The sequence below is a fragment of the Channa argus genome, chromosome 11 (genome assembly GCF_033026475.1).
Source record: "Channa argus isolate prfri chromosome 11, Channa argus male v1.0, whole genome shotgun sequence".
Taxonomy (NCBI): Eukaryota; Metazoa; Chordata; class Actinopteri; order Anabantiformes; family Channidae; genus Channa; species Channa argus.
The window spans coordinates 24,161,205-24,181,524 of record NC_090207.1 but is presented as its reverse complement, the minus strand read 5'-3'; the positions used below and the strand labels follow the sequence as shown (position 1 = coordinate 24,181,524).

The 20,320-nt window shown below is 39.1% G+C and overlaps 1 protein-coding gene across 1 annotated transcript in view; it reads left to right on the top strand.

The window, feature by feature from the left end:
* The window catches only part of zmat4a (zinc finger, matrin-type 4a), a 132,105-nt gene that overhangs the window by 29,828 nt on the left and 81,957 nt on the right, over window positions 1-20,320 (top strand). The window contains 1 exon segment of the mRNA XM_067522309.1: window positions 20,066-20,155. Within this exon segment, the coding sequence (XP_067378410.1) occupies window positions 20,066-20,155 (90 nt within the window).

Below are 20,320 nucleotides of genomic sequence, written 5' to 3'. Positions count from 1 at the left end.
AAATGTGTTGAAATGCTTTTGATAGAAATAAAAAATGCATGCTAACATGTGATGTGTGATTTAGTCAGTGTCAGTGTCAGTGTCCCCTAGACTTTTCATTCATTACACTGAAACGAGCTTTAAACTCCAAAGGTAAAACAGGCTTTGGGTGACAGTAGAAACCGGAGATGTAATAGATCTTTAAACCTACTTCCCAGAAACATCAAAGTTGCTGCACCTCTGCAGAGCAGATCACAGCACTGTCTGTTTCAAAGACGTGCGAGTCTCACTTTAAACTTCGGCATCTGTCTCTGTGTGTTTGTACGTGATTGGGTGATGATGCCTTGCTGCAAACACTGTTACTTTACAGAAAAAAAGGGGGGCGAGTAGTCATAAAGTGAGCTGTGGAAATACCATTGTCTCTGCACTAGCAGAATGCTAATATTGGTATTAGAAGCTAATGTTTTCTCTTATGGTTGGGCTCGTCTGTCTGTGTGTGTCTCTCTCTGTTGGCCCTGTCCAGGGTGTAACCCCCACCTCTTGCCCACTGACAGCTGGGACTGGCTCCAGACCTCCTGTGACACTGATTAGAATAAGTAAGATAATGGATGGATAGAACCTGCTTTGTACAGTGGCGTCAGAAAATTTTCTTAAATAGTTTTGCAAATTATTAAAAGTCAAAAGACTAAAATGTCACCTTTACAACTTGTAATCAGGTGAATTTGTTGGTTTTTTTTTTAGTTTACCTGTAGCAAGATGAACGTATTGGACATAGACCTGTATGTCTTCTGTCTTATGAATCACACTGCATGTCAGGACAAAAACCAAGCTGTAACATTTAGTTGTCAGGCAGTGATCAGGAAAAGTGTATGAAAACAGTTCCCAGAAACACTGGTCCCAAGCCTGATATAAATTCAGGAAGGTTGCGTCACGAAGGGCATCCGGTGAAAAAACTGTGCCAAATCAACACGCAGACAAAGAACTCGCAGCATTTGTTCTGAAAGAACAAAACAAAGCAAGATTACATTTAAGATTAAAAAAAAAAGTTTTCATTTTATAATTATGAGATAAATTGTGTGTAGATTTATGCCTCAAATTTTCTATTTTTTCCATTTTAAAGTAAACAAAACATTCAGAAAAATGTAAAACTTTATACAGCCATAAAAATGAAAGACTTTTTGTTGATAAGTTTAGACTGAATCAAAAGGAAAACTTTGTAGAAAACCCCCTCCCCAAATAATCCCCTTAAAGATGATTTAAAAAGTCTGTAGGGCTGAGTGTGGTGATGATTGTGTTTGGGCACAATTGAGAGTTTATTTTATTTTTTATTTTTTTGACCTTTCGGCTTATCTCGCGAGTTCAGGGTCGCCACAGCGGATCATTGTCAGCATGTTGATTTGGCACAGTTTTTACACCGGATGCCCTTCCTGTCCCAACCCTCCCCAATTTCTACCCGGCTTGGGCCAGCACTGCACAGCTGGGGAAGAGAATGGGCAGTTGGGGGTTCAGTGTCTTGCTGTGGTCCCTGTGGTATGTGGAGCCCCCCCCCCAAGGCACAATTGAGAGTAAAGTTTCTAAAAAGTAAATCAGCAGCTGTCCAGTCATGATGCATCTGGAAAACAACATAGCGAGGGGGCTTGGGGGCTCAGTTGTAGAGCATTGGTTTGCGATACAGAAGGCCGAGGGTTTGAATCCCACCCCACCACGTGTGGCCCCGCTCCCAGCCTGCAAGGGCACCTTGGTGCCGGCCCCGAGCCCGGGTAAAAATGGGAGGGTTGCGTTTGGCGTATAAAGACATGCCAATTCGACGTTCGGCTGTGGTGACCCCTAAAGTGACAAGCTGAAAGCCGTTGACCTTTGATCCCACAAAACAATGTAGCATGAGTATGATTTATATTGGCAATATGCTCGTGTATTTTAGCAGTGTGCTCTACACGACATAAAACTCTACCTTTAGCACAGTCATTCATCTAGGGTACTATGCATTTCAGCCACTCCAACCAGAATAATCCCACTCCCTTTATCCTGGGACAATGCCTGTCAGCTGGCATTTTTCCGCCCTCGAAAAGCCAAATACTAAATACCAGGCCTCGTACCAGGCTCACATTCTGTATTTTCAGTGCATTAAATCAAGATTCTTCTTACAATGTGGAGCATAATCATTTCTGAGGGACTCCAGAGAAGCAGCAGCCCGCCGCAGTGACAGCAGCAGTATTCAGCTGCATGTGGTTCAGCATTTGGCTGACATGTGCTGTTCTGACTGCTGTGCTCTTTGTCCACTTCATGTCTTCACTAATTGGTTTCCATTATCTTGGATGCACTGCAAAATGAGTTTGCCTATCAATGTTTTATATGCTATTTTGTTTGTGCTGCTGACTGTACAGCAATTCGTCTCGCTTGGTTTGCAAGAGGAGTACAGGGGTTTTAGGAGTTCAACAGATAAACAGTGTAGCATTAGACTACATCATCAGATATAATGCCTCTTAGTACGTTTTCACATTATTACTCTGCTGTGGGTTTTAGGTTTTGCTTAGTTATGTTCACTGGGTTTACGGCTGATAATAAAATATTTTAAAAAAAGTCAGACTATTTTGTTGGACAACAGCAGTGTTTAACTGTGTAAGCATGTATCAAACGAATGGGTGATGTCTTGTGCTTACTGATGCACAATTTAGTAATGACCTACATATTTTTTAGCTGGAGTAAAAAAAAATGGCCATTAAAGAGTAATGTAACCATTAGCCTGCATAATACAGCTTTTCTGGTTTAAATGTTAAAAGTGTGCTTCACAAAGCATCAAAAAAAAAAAAAGTGCTTCCACCAGAAAGGTACCAGGTACTGTTCTTTCCCAGGAACATAACTACAGGAAAGCTCCTTGATCTAAAAGTCACTGAAAGGAGTTAGTGATTCATGCACCAAATTCAACATCACATCTGCTGGTGCCAGACGTGCATCGCTGTCCTTTTGCCTGGTCATTGCCTGGTAAACAGCTATTGTTCAAGAGAAAACTGCAGCGAGTTAAGAGCTCCCCAAGCACGAGCCCATGTGGTCCTGGCTCTGTGTAAATGTCACAAGCCGCGCATGCAGCAACCAATGGCGCGCGGATAACTGCAGCCATAGTGGGTGGAGTTGGATTGTTCCCGTAACCTTTAAGTTTTCTTGTGATAAACGGTCGCAAGTAAAAGTAATGGATTTCTTAATTAAAATCTTTATTGGTCATTGTTGTGCACGTTTTTCACAAATTCAGTCTCTGGATTTAAACCCATCCCCCTGGGGGGAGCAGTGTGCATGCAACAGGCAGTGCCCAGGGAGCTGTCTTATCATGCTTTTCCCTGGTTTTCAATACTTGGACATTGTGATTATCGACCTGTCAGGCCACAGGGTCAAAGCAAGTGAAAACTATCAAATAATGTTTTTAGTGGTGAATCTCCAGGCTGATGCACAATGTACCTCACTGGTTGACTTCTGAATGCAAATTGGTGGAGATGAGGACACAACTCCTTGGAGTATAAGTGGCTAAAGGGCAGATTTAAATAGCAAAAGGGAGCTGTGTGAGGAAAACTAGATTTTTAAAATATTCTGATTTGAGCGTGACATTTGTGATGTTTGCAGATCAGCAGGGAAAGGAAACCTTAATGATGACATGACTTAACAATTCCACTAGGTGCAGATCTGTCACACTGCTTGCGCGTTGTTGGGTTTCATTCCCTGCGGGATAAGATGGACGGATCATTGGCTTTGTTTTAGTCATGTAGAAATTCATTTGTTCGTCCTCCTAACTATTTTCGTACAGTGTTTATTAGCCTGTACTTAAAAAAGGCTACAGAGGAAAGCGCTACCTTCATGGGTCTGTTTTCAGAAGCATCCTCGAATCAGCATTGAGCATAAGCTCTGGCGACCATGTCGAGAGTCGGAGCAGGACGCAGCCTATTATTGTGGAATTGCAAATGAAAAGTGGTGTAATTAGGGAGTAAAATGTACAAATATACTTTTGTCATTTATGCAATTTTTCAAAGTTCCTGACCTTTCGGGCAAACCCTGCCATATTAATTTGGTAATTATAGTTTGCTACTAGTTACTGTTTTGAATGAAATTAATTATTAATTAAAAACACTGTATAATAATAGGACTTTATTTCAAAATTCAACTGATCATCAACAATAAAAAAGCTCCATTACCAGCTGCAACATGACCTTTATAAAGACATTATTGCATCAATAATAATAATTGAATAATATCAAATTAATTCCTGTGAAATTGGCTTTTGCTTTTTTACTTTTCTACTTAAAGCTATAAGATACAACTTGATGTGAGACGAGAGACTTCACTCTGCTCTACCCAGCCCTTTCTCACCTTCCTCTGCTGCTGCTTTTAGGTATTTGTGTAAAGTAATTGATCTGAAAACTTCCTACACCACTGACTTCCACATGCTGTTTATCCCATTTTTGTTTCTGTGGATGAAACCTGCAACATAAAAAAACATTTGAGAGACAAATATTTAAATTTTACATGAAAGACTTGCAAAAAACCTCATGAGTGAAAATGATGATTAGAATTTTGGAAAATTCTGCTTTTGCATTGCTATAGTTTATCACAATTTAGCTCAACTATTAATGTATTCAGGTATTTCTGCTTCCAAAGAAGATACTGTACATCTTTTTAAAAAGTGTTTCGTGTGACTAAAACATATGGATTAAAAAAATGTCAGGCTTTTTTGAGTGTGCGGCTGTTAGTTATGGATAACAACTTAGAGGATCACTCCAAATGAACAGTAGTTATTTACAGTGATTTCTTGTGGTTGAGCAGGATTTTAATTTAGTGAAATTTGGACAATGCACCAGTCTTTTATATATATAATAGGATTTAAGAGTAACAAGCTATCAGGTGAAAATGTATGTAAAGAACAAACCCCAGATACGGTTTTCTGCAATAGTAAGCGTTAATGTGTACATTCTAAAAAACTTGTAAACATATTAACTTCAAAAAAAATAAATATAACTTCAAAAATACACAAACATAAAAAAGTTAGAATTTATTCCACATTCACCCAAACTTGATCACTTCACCTTGACAAACATATTTTAAATTCTTGCAAATTAAAGCTGCTATCTCTACTAACAAATATGCTCCATAATTTATCGTACAGTTAAGTGGTGCTGCCAGTGATTTGATTGCAGAACACAGTTATATAGTTAGTACTGTTCATTCCAAAGTGACCTTTAAAAAGCTCTATACACAGTAACATTGTACAAATCTTGTACTCCTCCCTCCACTAATATGGGGTCAGACCATAGCATGTGGGTGTAGGAGAGTGTATCAGCTATTGATGAGTTAATCTGCATTTTCCACACACTCTCTGTTTGACCTTTGCAAATATTGACTTTTGAAGGAGAGGATTAGTGGATCACAGTAGCTCAGTACAAGTAGTAGCATTAGTAGTTGTTGTTGTTTCCTTCCGATTTTATCTCTCTAAACACGTGGCATTAATCAGAAATGAAGTTAAGTAAGATGAACCATTTGAACTTATTTAAAAAAAAAAAAAAACATTAGCAGAAAGGAATGCTGTAAATATGAGAATGCAATGATTTGCAAATTATTTCAAACCTGTTTTTGAGTAATATCTGCTCATTTTTAATTTGATGCCGGTGATAAGTTTGAAAAAAGCTGAGACAGGTTGATGTTTACCCATATTTCATCTGAGTTTGTTTTACCAACAAGTATTTGGGAACTAAGGTGACTTTCATTTAAAAACAAACTTTTTTTCCCCCCTTATTGCTTGGTGTAGGTTTTTTAGCTGTGTGCTAATAACAAGTGATATTGTCCTTCTTTTCTTTAGAATGAAAGAAGCAACACCAATGACTTCTGAAAGGAATTTAGAATTTTGACTCCTCACTTCAGTCCATTTTAAATGAGCTCAAGCTCAGAGATTATGGTGACACTTATGGATCTTGTTTATATATGGTTTTTTCTTTGTAGGGTTTTAACTTGCATTTGTGGATGCAGAAACCAACTGACACTGGGTTTCAGAGGTGTTTCTTAGTGCATGCAGGGATTTTCACTACAGAGCCACGAAGAAGACCCTGAAGATCACAGCAATTAAGTGTTTGCTTTATCCTCTTCCCTAAAATCAAATCCGATTTGTTATTTTCATCATTTTATATGTTGCAAATACTTAGGAATACTTCGGCTAAAAACCGGCGTTTCTTGGTTTCTCTATGGTAAAGTTGCAGCGGTTAGTTTCTGTGCAGCCACACTTGGTCCCAGCTGCAGTTTGTTAAATGTGTTTATCAGATAAACTAATTTCCATGATCCCTTCTTGATTACTTGTCATGCATCATTAGCTATGTGAGGTCCCCTACTGTAAGTGTTGCAGCAGGTCGGTTGCAAAATGTATAAATGGCCTTGTCTGCTTCTCCAAGACTGATGTCCGCACTACAACCATCAGTCATCTCATGCCTTTTTCATAGACTTGAGAGTTAATGGAATGGAAATATTAGCCATTTCTGACAGAAAATAATGTACAGTAGTGAAATGAGACTCAATCATCCTGGTGCCTGCTGATAATTGAAGAGGTTGAAAAGTGCTGTTCAATGAGCCTTTGCTGTGATCAGTGCAGAATGGGAAACATAATCAACATTAAATTTACTTTTCTTTTCTTTTTTTTTTTTAAAGCCCTCTCATTAAATGAAGTAGGAAAAAGACGAATGTGACAACCCCAGGAATCTGTCTCTGTGCCATGTGCTAATAACACACACAAGAAGGTAATTAAAATGCTTGCAAACATGTTGGCACAAAGAAAAGTGGCCCAAAGCTTCTTGTGTAAGCAAAAACTGCACCACTGAGATGCTTAGCCCTTTTTATTTAGTTCACTCTAATGCAGCACCGTTTACACGGTTTAATTATGAGGCTGTCTCAATGGGAAACGGTAGAGTGAAGGAGGGGTTATTAATAGAAATAGTCCTAGGAGATGAGCAGAGAGAGTGGGATAGGTGAAACAGTCCTTGCGACTCTTGAAAGATGATAAAAGGAGTTCGAATCTCGGTGACAGGGAGACGATTAGCCAATGAAGCATGTCAAATTAGAAAAACGTGAGATGCAGATTCTTCTCGCGCTTAGATTGATTTTTTATTTTTTTTTTTCCCAGTTTCAGCATGACTCAGTTTATAAGCTTAGGCAGAATTTTAATTTCAATGTAACCCCCCCCCACCCCTACCACAATCTTCCACGCCGCGTGTGCTTTAAGCCCTACAGGGGCAAAAATTCAAAACAAGCCGGATTTTGTGAATCTTGCCTTTGGTAGCATGGTAAGATAATTTAGTGCATAACGGCTGTTCTGCATAAATACAGATGATGTAGTTCACCACAAGCATTTAGTAAAGAAACGGTCATTATCATGTTTTACAGGCCTGTTTCACAGAATTGTGGGATACATTTTTAGACCTCTTATAACAATATTGAAAGATAATAAAGAACATGAAGTACTTTTATTTCCAAGTGTACGTAGAATAATGTTGGATTTAAATTCCAGTACTTTTTGTACTGTGAGTGTTTTAGAAAATGTATTCAAAGATGTTTTCATTATTATGGTCTGTTGCATTTCAGTTTGTTTAATAATGTGGCATTTGTCAATAGTGTATCAAGTGTATCGATGATACTGTGAGGCAAATAAAACTGCTACCTACACATACTAAAAACTCACTTAAAGAATTATGCTGACAGAACAGATTCTGATTATCCACAGGAAATATGGAGTGGAGCTTTGCTTAAAGTAAAAATAGTCACTGCTTTAAAAAAAATCTCACAGTGGGAATGTGTGTGAATCACCTCCTCACTGTGCAGAATGTCATTTACGCTTAGATCTTGTAATGTTCCTGAAGAATGGAATAATTAACAAGACTACCTGCTGTGGGATATGTGCAACAGAATTACTCACAGTACATAAAACTGGAGTTTGTAGATTGAATGCATAACATTTATGGTGCAGATACAGTTTTTTTTAAAGGGTGACTTCACAAATTGACAGCTTCCATTCTATAGTTGTGGTTTGGACAGTCCATGTATATTAACTTACTGTTGCCTTCACTGTGTAAAAATATTTCTGTAATTACAAAGACTCCTTCACATGATATCATCTGATTGACACAAGGACATTACCTATGTGCAGCCTGTTCTCATTCCTGAGGTGTCAAAAAGTCCCTTCTGCATCACATGCAGATGCTTAGGGTACTGTTTTGTGTCAGAGATGGAAGCTTTCAGGGTAAACAGAAACCGAGACCCTTCAACATTTGACGCCTAAAGATATGACATAGAATATAAAGTGAAAACGTCTTATAGTGAGGTGGATGGTACAACAAGAGCCAGGACTTTTCCACAGGAGAGCAGGGTTCAACTCTGCTGTACGACACTATGCACTTTAATGATGATTGTAACACAACGTTGTGCATTTGATAACCATAGTAAGGAAGTACAAGAGTGCCGCTGTCACTGTTTGTAGCATTTTGTTTTCATGAAATTCATCTTGTAGCTTAACTTTACCCTGAAGTTTTCTTATGCCTAATTCTAACGCAGTTTATTTGTCCATGGCATCAATTGGTGAGGCTCCTGGAGCATCTAATAATAATAACTCCATAGAGTACCTGTTGGTGTCAATATGATACACGAAAGGACCTCAAAAAGCGACGCCATTTGATGCCTTAGGAAGCGTCATTATCTGACGCTGTGGGATATGAACGGGTAGATATGTAACATCACCTGATGTACCCAATGCTACAGACATGGCTACTTTGCGTAATATTAAGCTATATCCCAAGATTTTGTTTGTAAATGGAAACATGCCTTTTTTTTTTTTTTGTACTTAAACCTAAACTATGCTGAGTTGTTTTTGAATGTTTAGGGAAAAACAACATAGTCATCTGCCATTTTGGTGGCATTGTAAAAGGTGCAGGAGCCATTTTGGTCCAACTTTGGAGGGTTTAAACTAGTAACTTTTGCTTGTGATATATTGGTAATGTAAGTATGTTGTCAGAAAGTGCGTAGTACAGGGTATTGAAAGATTAAGGTTGAAAATTAAATAAAAGTAATGAAATTTTCAAACTCATTGGTCATGCTGTACTACGTTTTTTTAGAGCAACTAGAATTGTGCTAAATCTGATTGTGCTCCTAAAATGCACTTGAACGAAAGTGAAAAATACTCCCAAGGACTCAAGTGTAAGTAACTCTGATTATTGAGAAAATCTTCATCTTTGATTGAGGCTTCTGAAGTCCTAAAGCATAAGACAAAAACTGTCCCTACTTTGCATTGCAGTGCTTACATGCTGTTTTAACCTCTCCAACTTTCATGTGAAATCAACTTGAAACCCACTGATGGAAAGAAGAACAAAAAAGCGCTCTAAGCTCTGGGGGAATAGGAATGAGATATAATATTAGGAGCTGTCAAAAAGAAAGTCAGTGGAGGGAAAAGTCCTCGGGCTTAGCGGAGACACTGGGCTCAAATCAGCCGCAGAATCATAATGCATCTATGTCTTACATCTGTTTCTGACTGTACATGGTTTTCTTGAAATATCCCAGCTTAACCTCAGCTGTCATGGCATATTCATGGATAGACAGGTAGTTTACAACCAGACGTGTCTTGTCCACGCACGGATAATGTTGTTTTGCAGCTGCTAATTTCAATGACGCAAAACAGATGTAACTGCTTTCTAATACAGGGTGTTGAATAGAGCTGATTTCCCTGTTTTCTTGGATCTGGGAGGCTTTTGTTTGCGGTCGATGCTTCGTCTTTACTGGGAATTCGAGAACCGACTCCGTGGCCCACTTTTGTGGCGGTGTTTTGTTGTCAGTCGTGTCAGAGTTCACTCCCCATATTGTCTACCGATCTGCTCAACAATCCTCTGCCTTCTGCCAAGAGGGTTTAGCTCACGTACGGAAATCTCAATCCACCTTCCACTGTGCCGTCTCAGTCAGCACACTTAGTGGAAAGGGTTGAACGAAAAAAGACTATGATTCCATCTAGTAATCATCTGTAGTTTCCAAGCAATGAGACGGGTGTTTATTCACCCCAGACTGTCAACACTGAGGAATTAAGTTGGTTCATATCTTGAAATTCTAATCAAACTCCTGCTTTGATTTATGCCCTGATTGCAATTGCGTGTGTTGCTATGAGCCAGCTGAAGTGAGTTTGATTTTCGGCATTGGCGAGTTTGGCAGGTATTAGTGTGACAAATGTAAGATGACAGGGAAAATGATGTGAAATGAGAGGTGCTGGTCCACTATATTAGAACTCTCCCAGTGCTTCTCGTAGGACGTTGTGCTGATGGATAGGTCTATTCCAACTGCAGCTCTGCGGAAGCGTGGCTGCTCCTACACCCAGCCATTTCCATTAGTTCTCCACCGTTTTTCATTTCATGTATACTAACGTCTTTTAAAATCACGCTTCAGTGTGGAAAGTAATTTGTTCCAGTGTCCTTTCTGTGCATACTGTGTTTTTTTTTTTGAAGCAGATTGAAAAGCCCGTTTGAACTTAAATACAGTTTTCTTTCCCAAAGTGATGAGACGAGAAAAATCAGAAAAAGTCCAGTAATTGCTTCTTGCTGGTTAAGAGACAATTTGTATTTTAGCAGTGTTTCAAACAGGTTAAGATTTAGTTTTGCAATGTTGGGGCCACGGCTCCCATTTGTGGTACCAAGGGGGCCTATAATAATTATTAATAATATATATAATACATAATAATTATTTACATACTGTATATATTTATTATATACAGATTTATTTTGAAATTCAATTCATTTCAATTCAAACCAGAACAACAGATCAACCAAGGCAGTACAACAGACAAGATCCACAGGTAAAACACAAGAATAGTTTGTACAGTGCTTCAATTATAATGAGTTTTTTTTAATTTTATTTCTAAGGCTGTGTAGCTATATCAGTACTGGGACCTGCCCTGGGGAAGAAGGTTGTTTTCCTCCTCTGTGTCCTGCAGCCTGAACAGCGAAGTCTGCGTCCTGAGGGCAAATGGCAAAAACAGTAAAACTATTTTTAGTCACCGTCATGATTAATGCACATTCAGCTGGTACAAATGTTTTTTCTTCAGAAATAATTAAAGTTCATTTTTACATAATTCATATCAAAACTGAAGTATAAAAATAAAGTTCCTATCAGTGTGTATCAGTGTAATGTCTGGATTTGTATTTGTAATTTTAAACAAGCTATCAATATGGCTAAATATTATTCAAAGTTCCCACCTAAGACCTGCACTGTACAGATATGTTTTATGTAGCTTATTTTGAAAACTTATAATTAGAGTAAATCAATTCTGGGCCGCTGATGCATTTTACCAGGTAACAGTGATCAAGGCTAATGATGGTAGGCAAGAGTTGATCCACCCTCTGTTCTCTGCTGCTTGGTTTTGAAAGGCTTTAGCAGAACTTTGCGGCGTTCTCTGCTAAAAGCCTCAAATCCTCTGAGGTAAACAAACTGTAATCCCCCACCAAACCCCTGCATGAGCCCAATGTTTTGATGTAAACAAGTGGTGATTCATGAGATAATGCCTGTCTGAGTGTGGATTGTGATGCTTTTTCCCTGGGTTTCATGCAGTGGAGAGTTTTGCTATGGACTGGAAGGGGTACAATAGCAGGCAGTTCCACGTCAGAGCCCTAGGCACTAGTAAGCACAGAAACCCTAAATCATCCAGGGACGGCTAAGTAAGACAGCTCAGGCTGGGTCCCGGGTGTCTCTGAGCTCACCTGACCTCTGTCACAACTGTTTTTGTCTGACTTTCTATAATTAGAGGACTCACTGAGGCTGCCAGCACTCAGCTAGAGGTCTAGTGCAAGTCACAAAACACTCATGGCTTTGTTTGGGTAAGAGATTCCAAAAATGACCAAGGACGTAACAAAGTGCATCCGAGTTGTATAACAGTTGTTGACATAAGGCAGTCGGAGCGCTGTGATGAGCAGAGGTGGTGCCGGTGTAGTTCCTCAGTGCACAAGACAAGAATATGGATAAAATAATAAAGCCCAACTTGTCAATTGTAAGAAAAATGATGTGCAATTATTTTTCACTACTAAAAGTTCACATAAAACAAGCAATTTCACCAGTATAGCACTTTATTTTTTTTAGACCTATGGCTCAGAAGACTTTCTCTGACGCCTACACTACTACGAAAAGGTCGTGAAGGGTTTTTTGCCAGTATGTCACATGCCCACCGAAGAACAAAGCCAGATCAAGTTGTGAAAGAAGGGAAACGAACTGCTGAGCCAACCTAAGTAATGGCAAAGATTTGTGACTCAGTGAACAGTAAGGCCAATACTGTGATCATCTAAAAAGATATTGATGTAGTCCAGTCCGATCATTATTTTAGTATTTCAGCTACGGCATTCTGCTTTCGCATTGTCTGTCCCTCTGTGTGTTTGTATGTCCCAGAACACAGTTATTTTTTTTAATTGGCACAAAGGATGAACTGATTTAAATTTGTTGGCTTAAAATCAAATTTCAAGGTCCATGTGACCTTCATATTCAGTTCTTCAAAAGGTCTTGTCATCTCAGGAACACTAGGAAGGGATTTCATTACATGTGGGACAAATGGACACTTAGACCTTTGGATACATTGATTAGAATATGAGTCCAGACAGTCAAAAAAAAAAAAAAAAAAATGTGGGTAATTGGTGGCCTTGAAAGATTCAAACAATTGACCCTGTGCAACTGCAAGTTACTGTAGCTCATTTGCACAGGGCCTCTCACATCTGAGTTTTCAAGTTGACTGAAGGATGTCACTGAAAGTCTCTGATTGACATGTCATTCTGCAGTGCTACACAGAATACTGTGCCAACCTTACTGCAATGTTTCCGTACACACACAGGCAAAAATGATTGAAAAGCAGGGAGACAGACCTGCAGTGGGGGGCTGTGTAGCTTTTGTGCAAACACACCTTTGCTGCACAGCACAAAATTACATTGCGCCACCTAATCAGCACAAACTCAGCTAAGCCGTACCTGTAATCCCAAACCTGTGTAAACATGTTTGTTTGGTGCCAGGGAAATTGCAAAATGAGCACAGGTTGAAACAAAAGACTGGTGCTGGAACAAACGCGAATAAAAACTTCATTTCACCTGTGCACGTGTACAGAGCAAGCTGGGTACAGCTGGGGTTTGGGATGTCTGTGAATATTTGTCCCTACGCAGCTTGGCCCCTGGGGAGGGGGACATCTGAACCAACACAAGTGTTAATCATCACTGATGTGGTGGTAATGCCGTATGGATTTTTTCTTCAGTCCTGGGTTTGTCAAGCATGCGCTTAGCTTATATCCCATTCAAACACAAGTCACAGAGGAGCAGTTCCAATATACTTCATTTACACTCATATTCAGTGGTCATTACTCTAATCAGAGTCCTCAGACAGGCTGAGTCAGCTCAGTTAAAATATGCAAGAGTTACTGTGTTTTATGCAGAAATACAGTATATTCTTTTTTTCTCACAATAAATTTGAGATGTCTTATCGCTGATCTACCTGCGACATGCTTCTGGTTGGTTCTTTCAGTTCTGTCTCTTGCATGTGTATGACATTGCATTTATTTCGTCATGGCATTAAACTCAACCTGCAGAGGCTTAAACCTTGTTAACGTACATACAGTACAGTAAAGCAGATATTCAAACACAAAATGAACGTGAAGCTTAAATTTGGGTTACAACAGAATTGAAAAGTCAACATGCCGTGTTTAACAGTTATAGTGCAGTGTTCACCATGTTTAAATTAAAGTGTTATCATGCTAACGTGCCCAAGTTAACACTACATTTTAGTATAGCTGAGGTATATGCTGTCTGCATTGATGCACCCTCACAGCTGAACTGTGTGCTGATACATAGCCAGATGGTCCCTTTCTTTAGCCTGGAAGATGCAGCATCCATGATTTCCGAAAATAATTTTGAATTTTTTACATTGAGAAACTTTATTGTCATTGCATTCACCATGCAGTGTTTTCAAAGAGTGATGAACCACCTGTATTTCTGAAAGACCCTTCATGTTACTGCCCTGTTGCCAGTTAACCTCTTTGGTGTGAAATTTCAGTCATTGCATTCTCTCTTTCAGGAAATAGAATTTGTAATTAGACCACATTTTAACCTTAACCCATTAGCTGGTGGATAGTGTGGTTAAAACATCATAGTGCATTGTTCTTTTTATGATAGCATTCATTATTTCAGCTATTCATTAATTTATGCTACACCTAACTCAACTAGAAGCTCAACTCGATCCCAGTTATTCTCAGCTTGTTTTGTAGCTTGGAGAGGAACTTTACAAATGCCCATCACATTATCAAACGTGCCAGTTGTGGAAAAAATATTTAACTTGCTTTTCAAAACTTACATTGCTACGAAAGTAAAGAGTACAATGTTTCGGTCATCTCTTAAATTACAACAAATAATAATTATCATTTAGCTTTTTAATGTCTTTTTTTTTTCTCAATCATGAAGAAAAGTATCTTTTAAAGAGTCAAACAACTTTATTAATCCCATAGGGAAATTGTGTGCCTTTTCTTACAGCTGCTCTCCATATGAAAAGTAGAAAATAAAGGCAAACACTCCCACCAATCAATCAAAACCCACTTGCTACCAAACAATAGCAAGTACAAGTACAAGCTACTGATAAATAAGTAAGAAAAAAACCCAGCTAGAGGATTAACCATAAAAATAATACATGAAGTAAAAATAATACTATTTGTCCATATTAGCGCTTTAGCAAAGTGGTAGTTTTCCTAACGTTTGCTCTAACAGATGCACGCTATCTGTCATTCTGTGTAGTGTTAAGCATGTTCTTCATATCCAGCTTGTATCCATTTCCCATATTCGCCCGACAGTCAGCTGGTGGAGTCCGAAGTGTTTCCAGCATTATAAACTTTAACAACTCATCATCTAAAGCCTTCAGAAATCTCTTTAGTTTTATCCATGACCCAGTTCTACAAAGCTGAATCAATTGAAACATCTGACTTTCATTTTTCTTATTCAAATGAAATGATAGAGGTTTACACACTCTAAAAAAATCATGACACCTGACTGCACCCGCTAAAATATAAATGCATATTTATTTAGCGTGTATATATACACAGTATATTGGATATATATGCACGCTGTAGCATTATTATTAATATCCTCTACATATTCATAGCATTGAGATGCGCATCTATAAAGACCAAAGAGTGGAAACCTCTTCTGTGAAGTCAAGAGCATCTATTCAGTTTGGAACTGGAAGTGTTTGTGCTGCAGAAGCTTAAGTACTGTATCTCTGCGGCAAAGAAGAGATGTTACCTCGGTGCATAAAGAAGCACTTTGGGGTGACATAACAAAGAGTGCGTCAGAGCACCCGAAGTGCAATTGATTGCAGCCAAAAAAAGAGCGTAAAATACCGATACGCTGATTTATTAAGAGTGAATCAAAAGCCGTTGTGCTGCAAAATGATACCTCTGTGTAGCCTGAGTGACCTCACAGGATATACTGAAGTTCAACACTTTGATTGTTTTGTTCCTGTGCTTCATGAATGGCAAACATGCAACTTTCCCAGATCTGCTATCGTACATCGAAATGGATCCAGAAATTATATTTTTAGCACAAGAACAAACAGTTTAAACAGCACAAAGCTCATTCTGTCCTGTTACTTATTTAATTCTGGCTACTTGGTGGTAAGTTGAGGGGGACAAAATTAGAATTTCAAATTTTCTATTTTTCCTTGTTCTTCTTCACACTGAGAGTGAAGGATCCCTGCTACTGCCGAGAGCATTTTATATTCAGAAGATAATTCAGCATGAATAGAAGCACTTCACATGCCCAAAATACAGTAGTAACATCTCTGGTGTTTCACACAAATGCAGAATATGCTTTGTTCTTGTTCACTGGAGCTAAAACTGTCCTGATCGTCTCTGTTTTTTCCAATGCAAATACTAAAGTGTATCGATTTGAAAGTGACATTATTGCAACAGGACATGTTTTTGACGACGCATTCTGAGCTAACTGCAACATATTCTTCATGCTTTTCAACACTGATTGTTGCTAAAGAAGTGACAGGGCTCAGGTTGCAGTATATCTGCCAGAAAACGAGACAAGCAAGACAAATGGATTCCTGCAGCCTCATTCTAACCCCCCCATGACCAGGAGAGATGAGTTTGTCTCTTATGACCTTGTGAAGAGAAGCCATTGGCCGTCCTCCTGCATGATGGAGTAACGTGCTGGGAGCCTGTGTGAGGCTAAAACGTGCTTCGCTAGATGCTATATTGTATCTGTAAACTCTCCTTCTTCCCTGGTTTCCCCTGATTATGCAATGGCAGCATCACAGGAGGTTTTCCCTCCTCTTTCTGTATCACTTCTCTCGACATCTGACGCTTCTCCTCTTGAGCAGTTTCAGATAAAGTAGTCTGTCCTTCCAAATACAGCCTTTGCCCTCCTGTGGCTGTGCTATCAGATCCTAGGGGATTGACGGGCAGCTGGTAAGAAGACTCCTGCTTCACCCTCAGTGAACCGACTACTAATTATCAATTCAGTTCAGTGTCAGGGAGCGTCAGTGTCAGGGTTAGCTGGCACTTCTTTGACAGTCTCTTATTGTATCTCTATCTGGCACAAAGCTAAGACACACACTTCCGTTTAATAGTGCAGTGCAATGTTCAGGTAAATTGTAAATGAAGTCCAGCTTGTTCATATTAGTGACTTCCAGCCTAGTCTAATATCTCCTGTGCTCTTTTGCTCAAGCAGCATATTTTAACAGACTGACCTCAGGTGTGAAAGCCAGGCACCACACATTATGAGATTTCATCAGAGCATCATTAATACGTAGCAGTGATTATGCTGTGCAGCAACGGAGGTGCTGACTCCATCAGCATTATCGCAGAAACGTGAGATTTGTCGAAACCAGATCACCAGATACAGTAGCTCAACGTCTCGGCTGAATCTTGACTCTTTGACTAGGCTGAAGTGATTTTCACTGCTGTACAGTGGCTTCGGGTCATTGTCGTGTTGAAATGTGAAGAGTCACATTAGGATCAGGTTGTGAGCTCTTTGGGGCAGGTTTTCTTCAAAGACCTCTTTGAGTGTGGCTGTATTCATCATTCATTCAGATGGGACCAATTTCCAGGTCTGACACGGAAACTGCTGCTAATTGGTGGTGGGAGCATTATATAAGTGTTTTAAAAAAAAGAAAAATTCAAGCAGTGTCATCAGATATTTATCATAGTAGTAAAATACGGCTCAAATGGTTTTCTTTATGATTTAGTATTAAAAGTTGATTATTATGTTTGTTTTTCTTTTAATTATATATTTTGCAAAGCTGTTGCTGTTCATTGGTGCCCTCAACTAGTTCATGTCCAATTGAGGAGCTTTGTCCCATGCCTTCTCTTTCGTACCTCATCTTCTGTGTTTTCTCTATTATTATATAACAAAGCCATACAATATCTCAGAAAATAACAAAAAGCCTAACAGATATTGCCTACTTAAAATATCCTGTCATATTGAAAGATTCTTGAGGAGTTGCCAGGTGGTTTGTAATGGTTAGACAAAGAGCTGCACGGATCTCATGGTTGCGGGAACCAGCATAATTTGATATTAATCCTGCAGTATCTAATTATTTTTGGGCCACTTGAGCCCAGCTGTTGATTGAGTTTCAAATTGAAATTGCACAGATGTTAGAAAACAGCTGCTTATACACAAATCCAGCAGTTTCACAGCTATATGAACAGTCACATAGAGTGATGTTTATGTCCTCCTGATGGGTCCGATGTTCCCTCTCTTTTGCACCAGCTCCTGAGGGGGACAATTCTTGCTGTTTAACTGCTAAATGCTCTGCTGTGTTCATCAGCCAGCCTCCTGCTTGTCGCTGCAGAGCTAGTGTGCACTGGGATGTTAGAGCTTTTTCACTAAAAACAGTTGCCTGTCCTGGTCAATGCTAAGAACAGTGAAACCGTCTTATGAAGTCCGGTGACAGCTGTACGCAGCCTTTTTCACATTGCCTTTATATTGTCATTTGATACATTGTTATTGGAGCCATAATCAATATTCTTTCAAAAACAAACTTTGATTCTGTGTTTTAAACTGTAGTTTCTACTTTGTTTAAAAATGCCCATGTGATTTTTTGACAAGCACGTTACAACCAACAGTAAAAGACAGATTTACAGTTAAGTGACTGCATTAGGAGGAACACAGGACAAAACACAGGACCTTTCCACAGGAGACTGGAATGAACTGGACATATGTTTTATTTTTGTATACTCGACTGTTCCATGATGCAAACCAGAAACACCCTGTCTCCTCAAAATGATGTGTCTATACAACTACACTGCAGGAAATGTAAATGCAATTAAATCGTCATTTTATTTCTGTATTTACCGATATGCCAAGTTCCAAAAACTACAGGTTGACATTAAATGTATTAGTAAAATGTGCCACGATTTTTTTTACCTAAATATTCGGTTTGGAGTACAACATCCACTGTGCTGGCAAGACAGATGCAGATTTGGACATAGACAACATGGGAAGCTGCCCAGAGCAGCATTTTGAGTGGTGACACAGCACACCCACAAAAAAAAGTGGTAAAATTTGCATCATTGGCTTTCGTTTTGCAACGATGACATGGGGTCACTCTAAGCACTCTTCTAAATTGGCATTTACATTGACACACAGCTGCAGCCTGTCATAGATATTACGTCAGGTATCCCCACGGAAAGCGACACTGGGCCGGGGTGATAGGATGCTTTTGATGAATATAACAATTTGCTATTACAAATGTTTTTTGATCCGAAATTCAAGTTTATGATCGTTACAGTGACGTGTTAATTATGACATTCTCCATTAAGGGGCGCTATATCATGCTGCCAGTTTTAATGTTACCATGTTTGAGTCAGTAGTCATTTATAGGTATCTATCTGCCAGCAATGCCCTCAATAGAAAAAAGGTAACATCTGGCGGCCGTACTAAATATGATGGGAGCAGGAGTGGAGGGTCAGTGACATCATTTAAAAGCAGCCGTCTGTGTAGGAAGGAGGTCTCTGTAAATGGGTGGGTGACAAAGCATAAGAATTTGAAAGTGAAATCGATTGGTTTCCTGTATGAAACCATCAGTGTTGTTACTTTAATCATCTAAACCTAACTGTGTGCTTGTATTTTTGCTTTCTAAACCAAACTACATTGCAGCATTCAATATTATATATAATCTATTGGCATTATCTATTGATAATGAGGGCCGGGTAGCCCGATGGCTGCAATATCAAAACCCACCCACCCCACCAGGTGTGGCCCCGCCCAGCCATCAAAGACCACCTTCGTAAAAAAACTCAAATCAACATGTGGAACATGTTCCAATGTTGTGAACCCTGAAGGGAAAAAAAACCTACTAAGCCTACTGCCATGTGGAGCATGTACCGTCGTTTTTTTTTTTTAGATTGGAGGATTTGTTGCAAAATGTGAAAACCATACTATGGGTTAAACATGCAGGGAAACTCTAAATTTACAGAGGAAAAAGCCTCACGCAAAGTGACAATACCCAGTAAAAGTTTGGTCACCGTGCAACACAAGTGACCTATGTTAGCGGCAATACTTTTAATATGATGAGCAAGACAGTAGTTTTCTAACCAGTGATCTGCAGTCCACCGGTGGTCCGTGGTGGAATCGTTGTTTTAAAAAATAAAAACACAATTTCCATGTATTATTTATTTATGAATGATAATTAATGATAATTGATTGATTAAAAATTATAAAAATGGCAATGCTGTCCTTGCTTTACTGGGAATTATTTGGATCCGTTCCATCTATATATTTTCATACTTTATTTAACCAGGTTAAAAAAAAAGAGAGAGATTTCAATTCGGACACCAATACACAGTTCTCTTTAAATACATATTTTTTTTATCATTATTGAAGACACTAATAATCGCGAAAGATGATCCAACAGTGGGATTCGAGATTGCTAAAGATTTTTGCAGCAGAGATATATTCAGGACACTAGCAGCTTTTAAATTATTTAATTTTGACATCGCAGGACTGGATGTGCTGCTCAGTTCTTGAGGAAACAATATCAAAACAAGAATCAATCACTTTCTTTCTTTTCTCTCCTCTAGAGTCGGAAACACGCCAACAAAGTGCGGCTGTATTACATGCTACATCCTGTGGATGGAGGCTGCCCTGCCAAGAAGCTCAGAACAGACAATGTGAGTCCTGTGTGGATTCTACATCTTACTGCTGAATGTCTCCCCATGGTCTCAGTAATCACTGAGAAGCATGCCCAAATCAATCCTCAGCTGCCAGTCTCTCAGGGAGACCTTTTATTGTTAATGGATTTTTCAGCTTTCCCCAACGTGACCCCACCGCCGCCA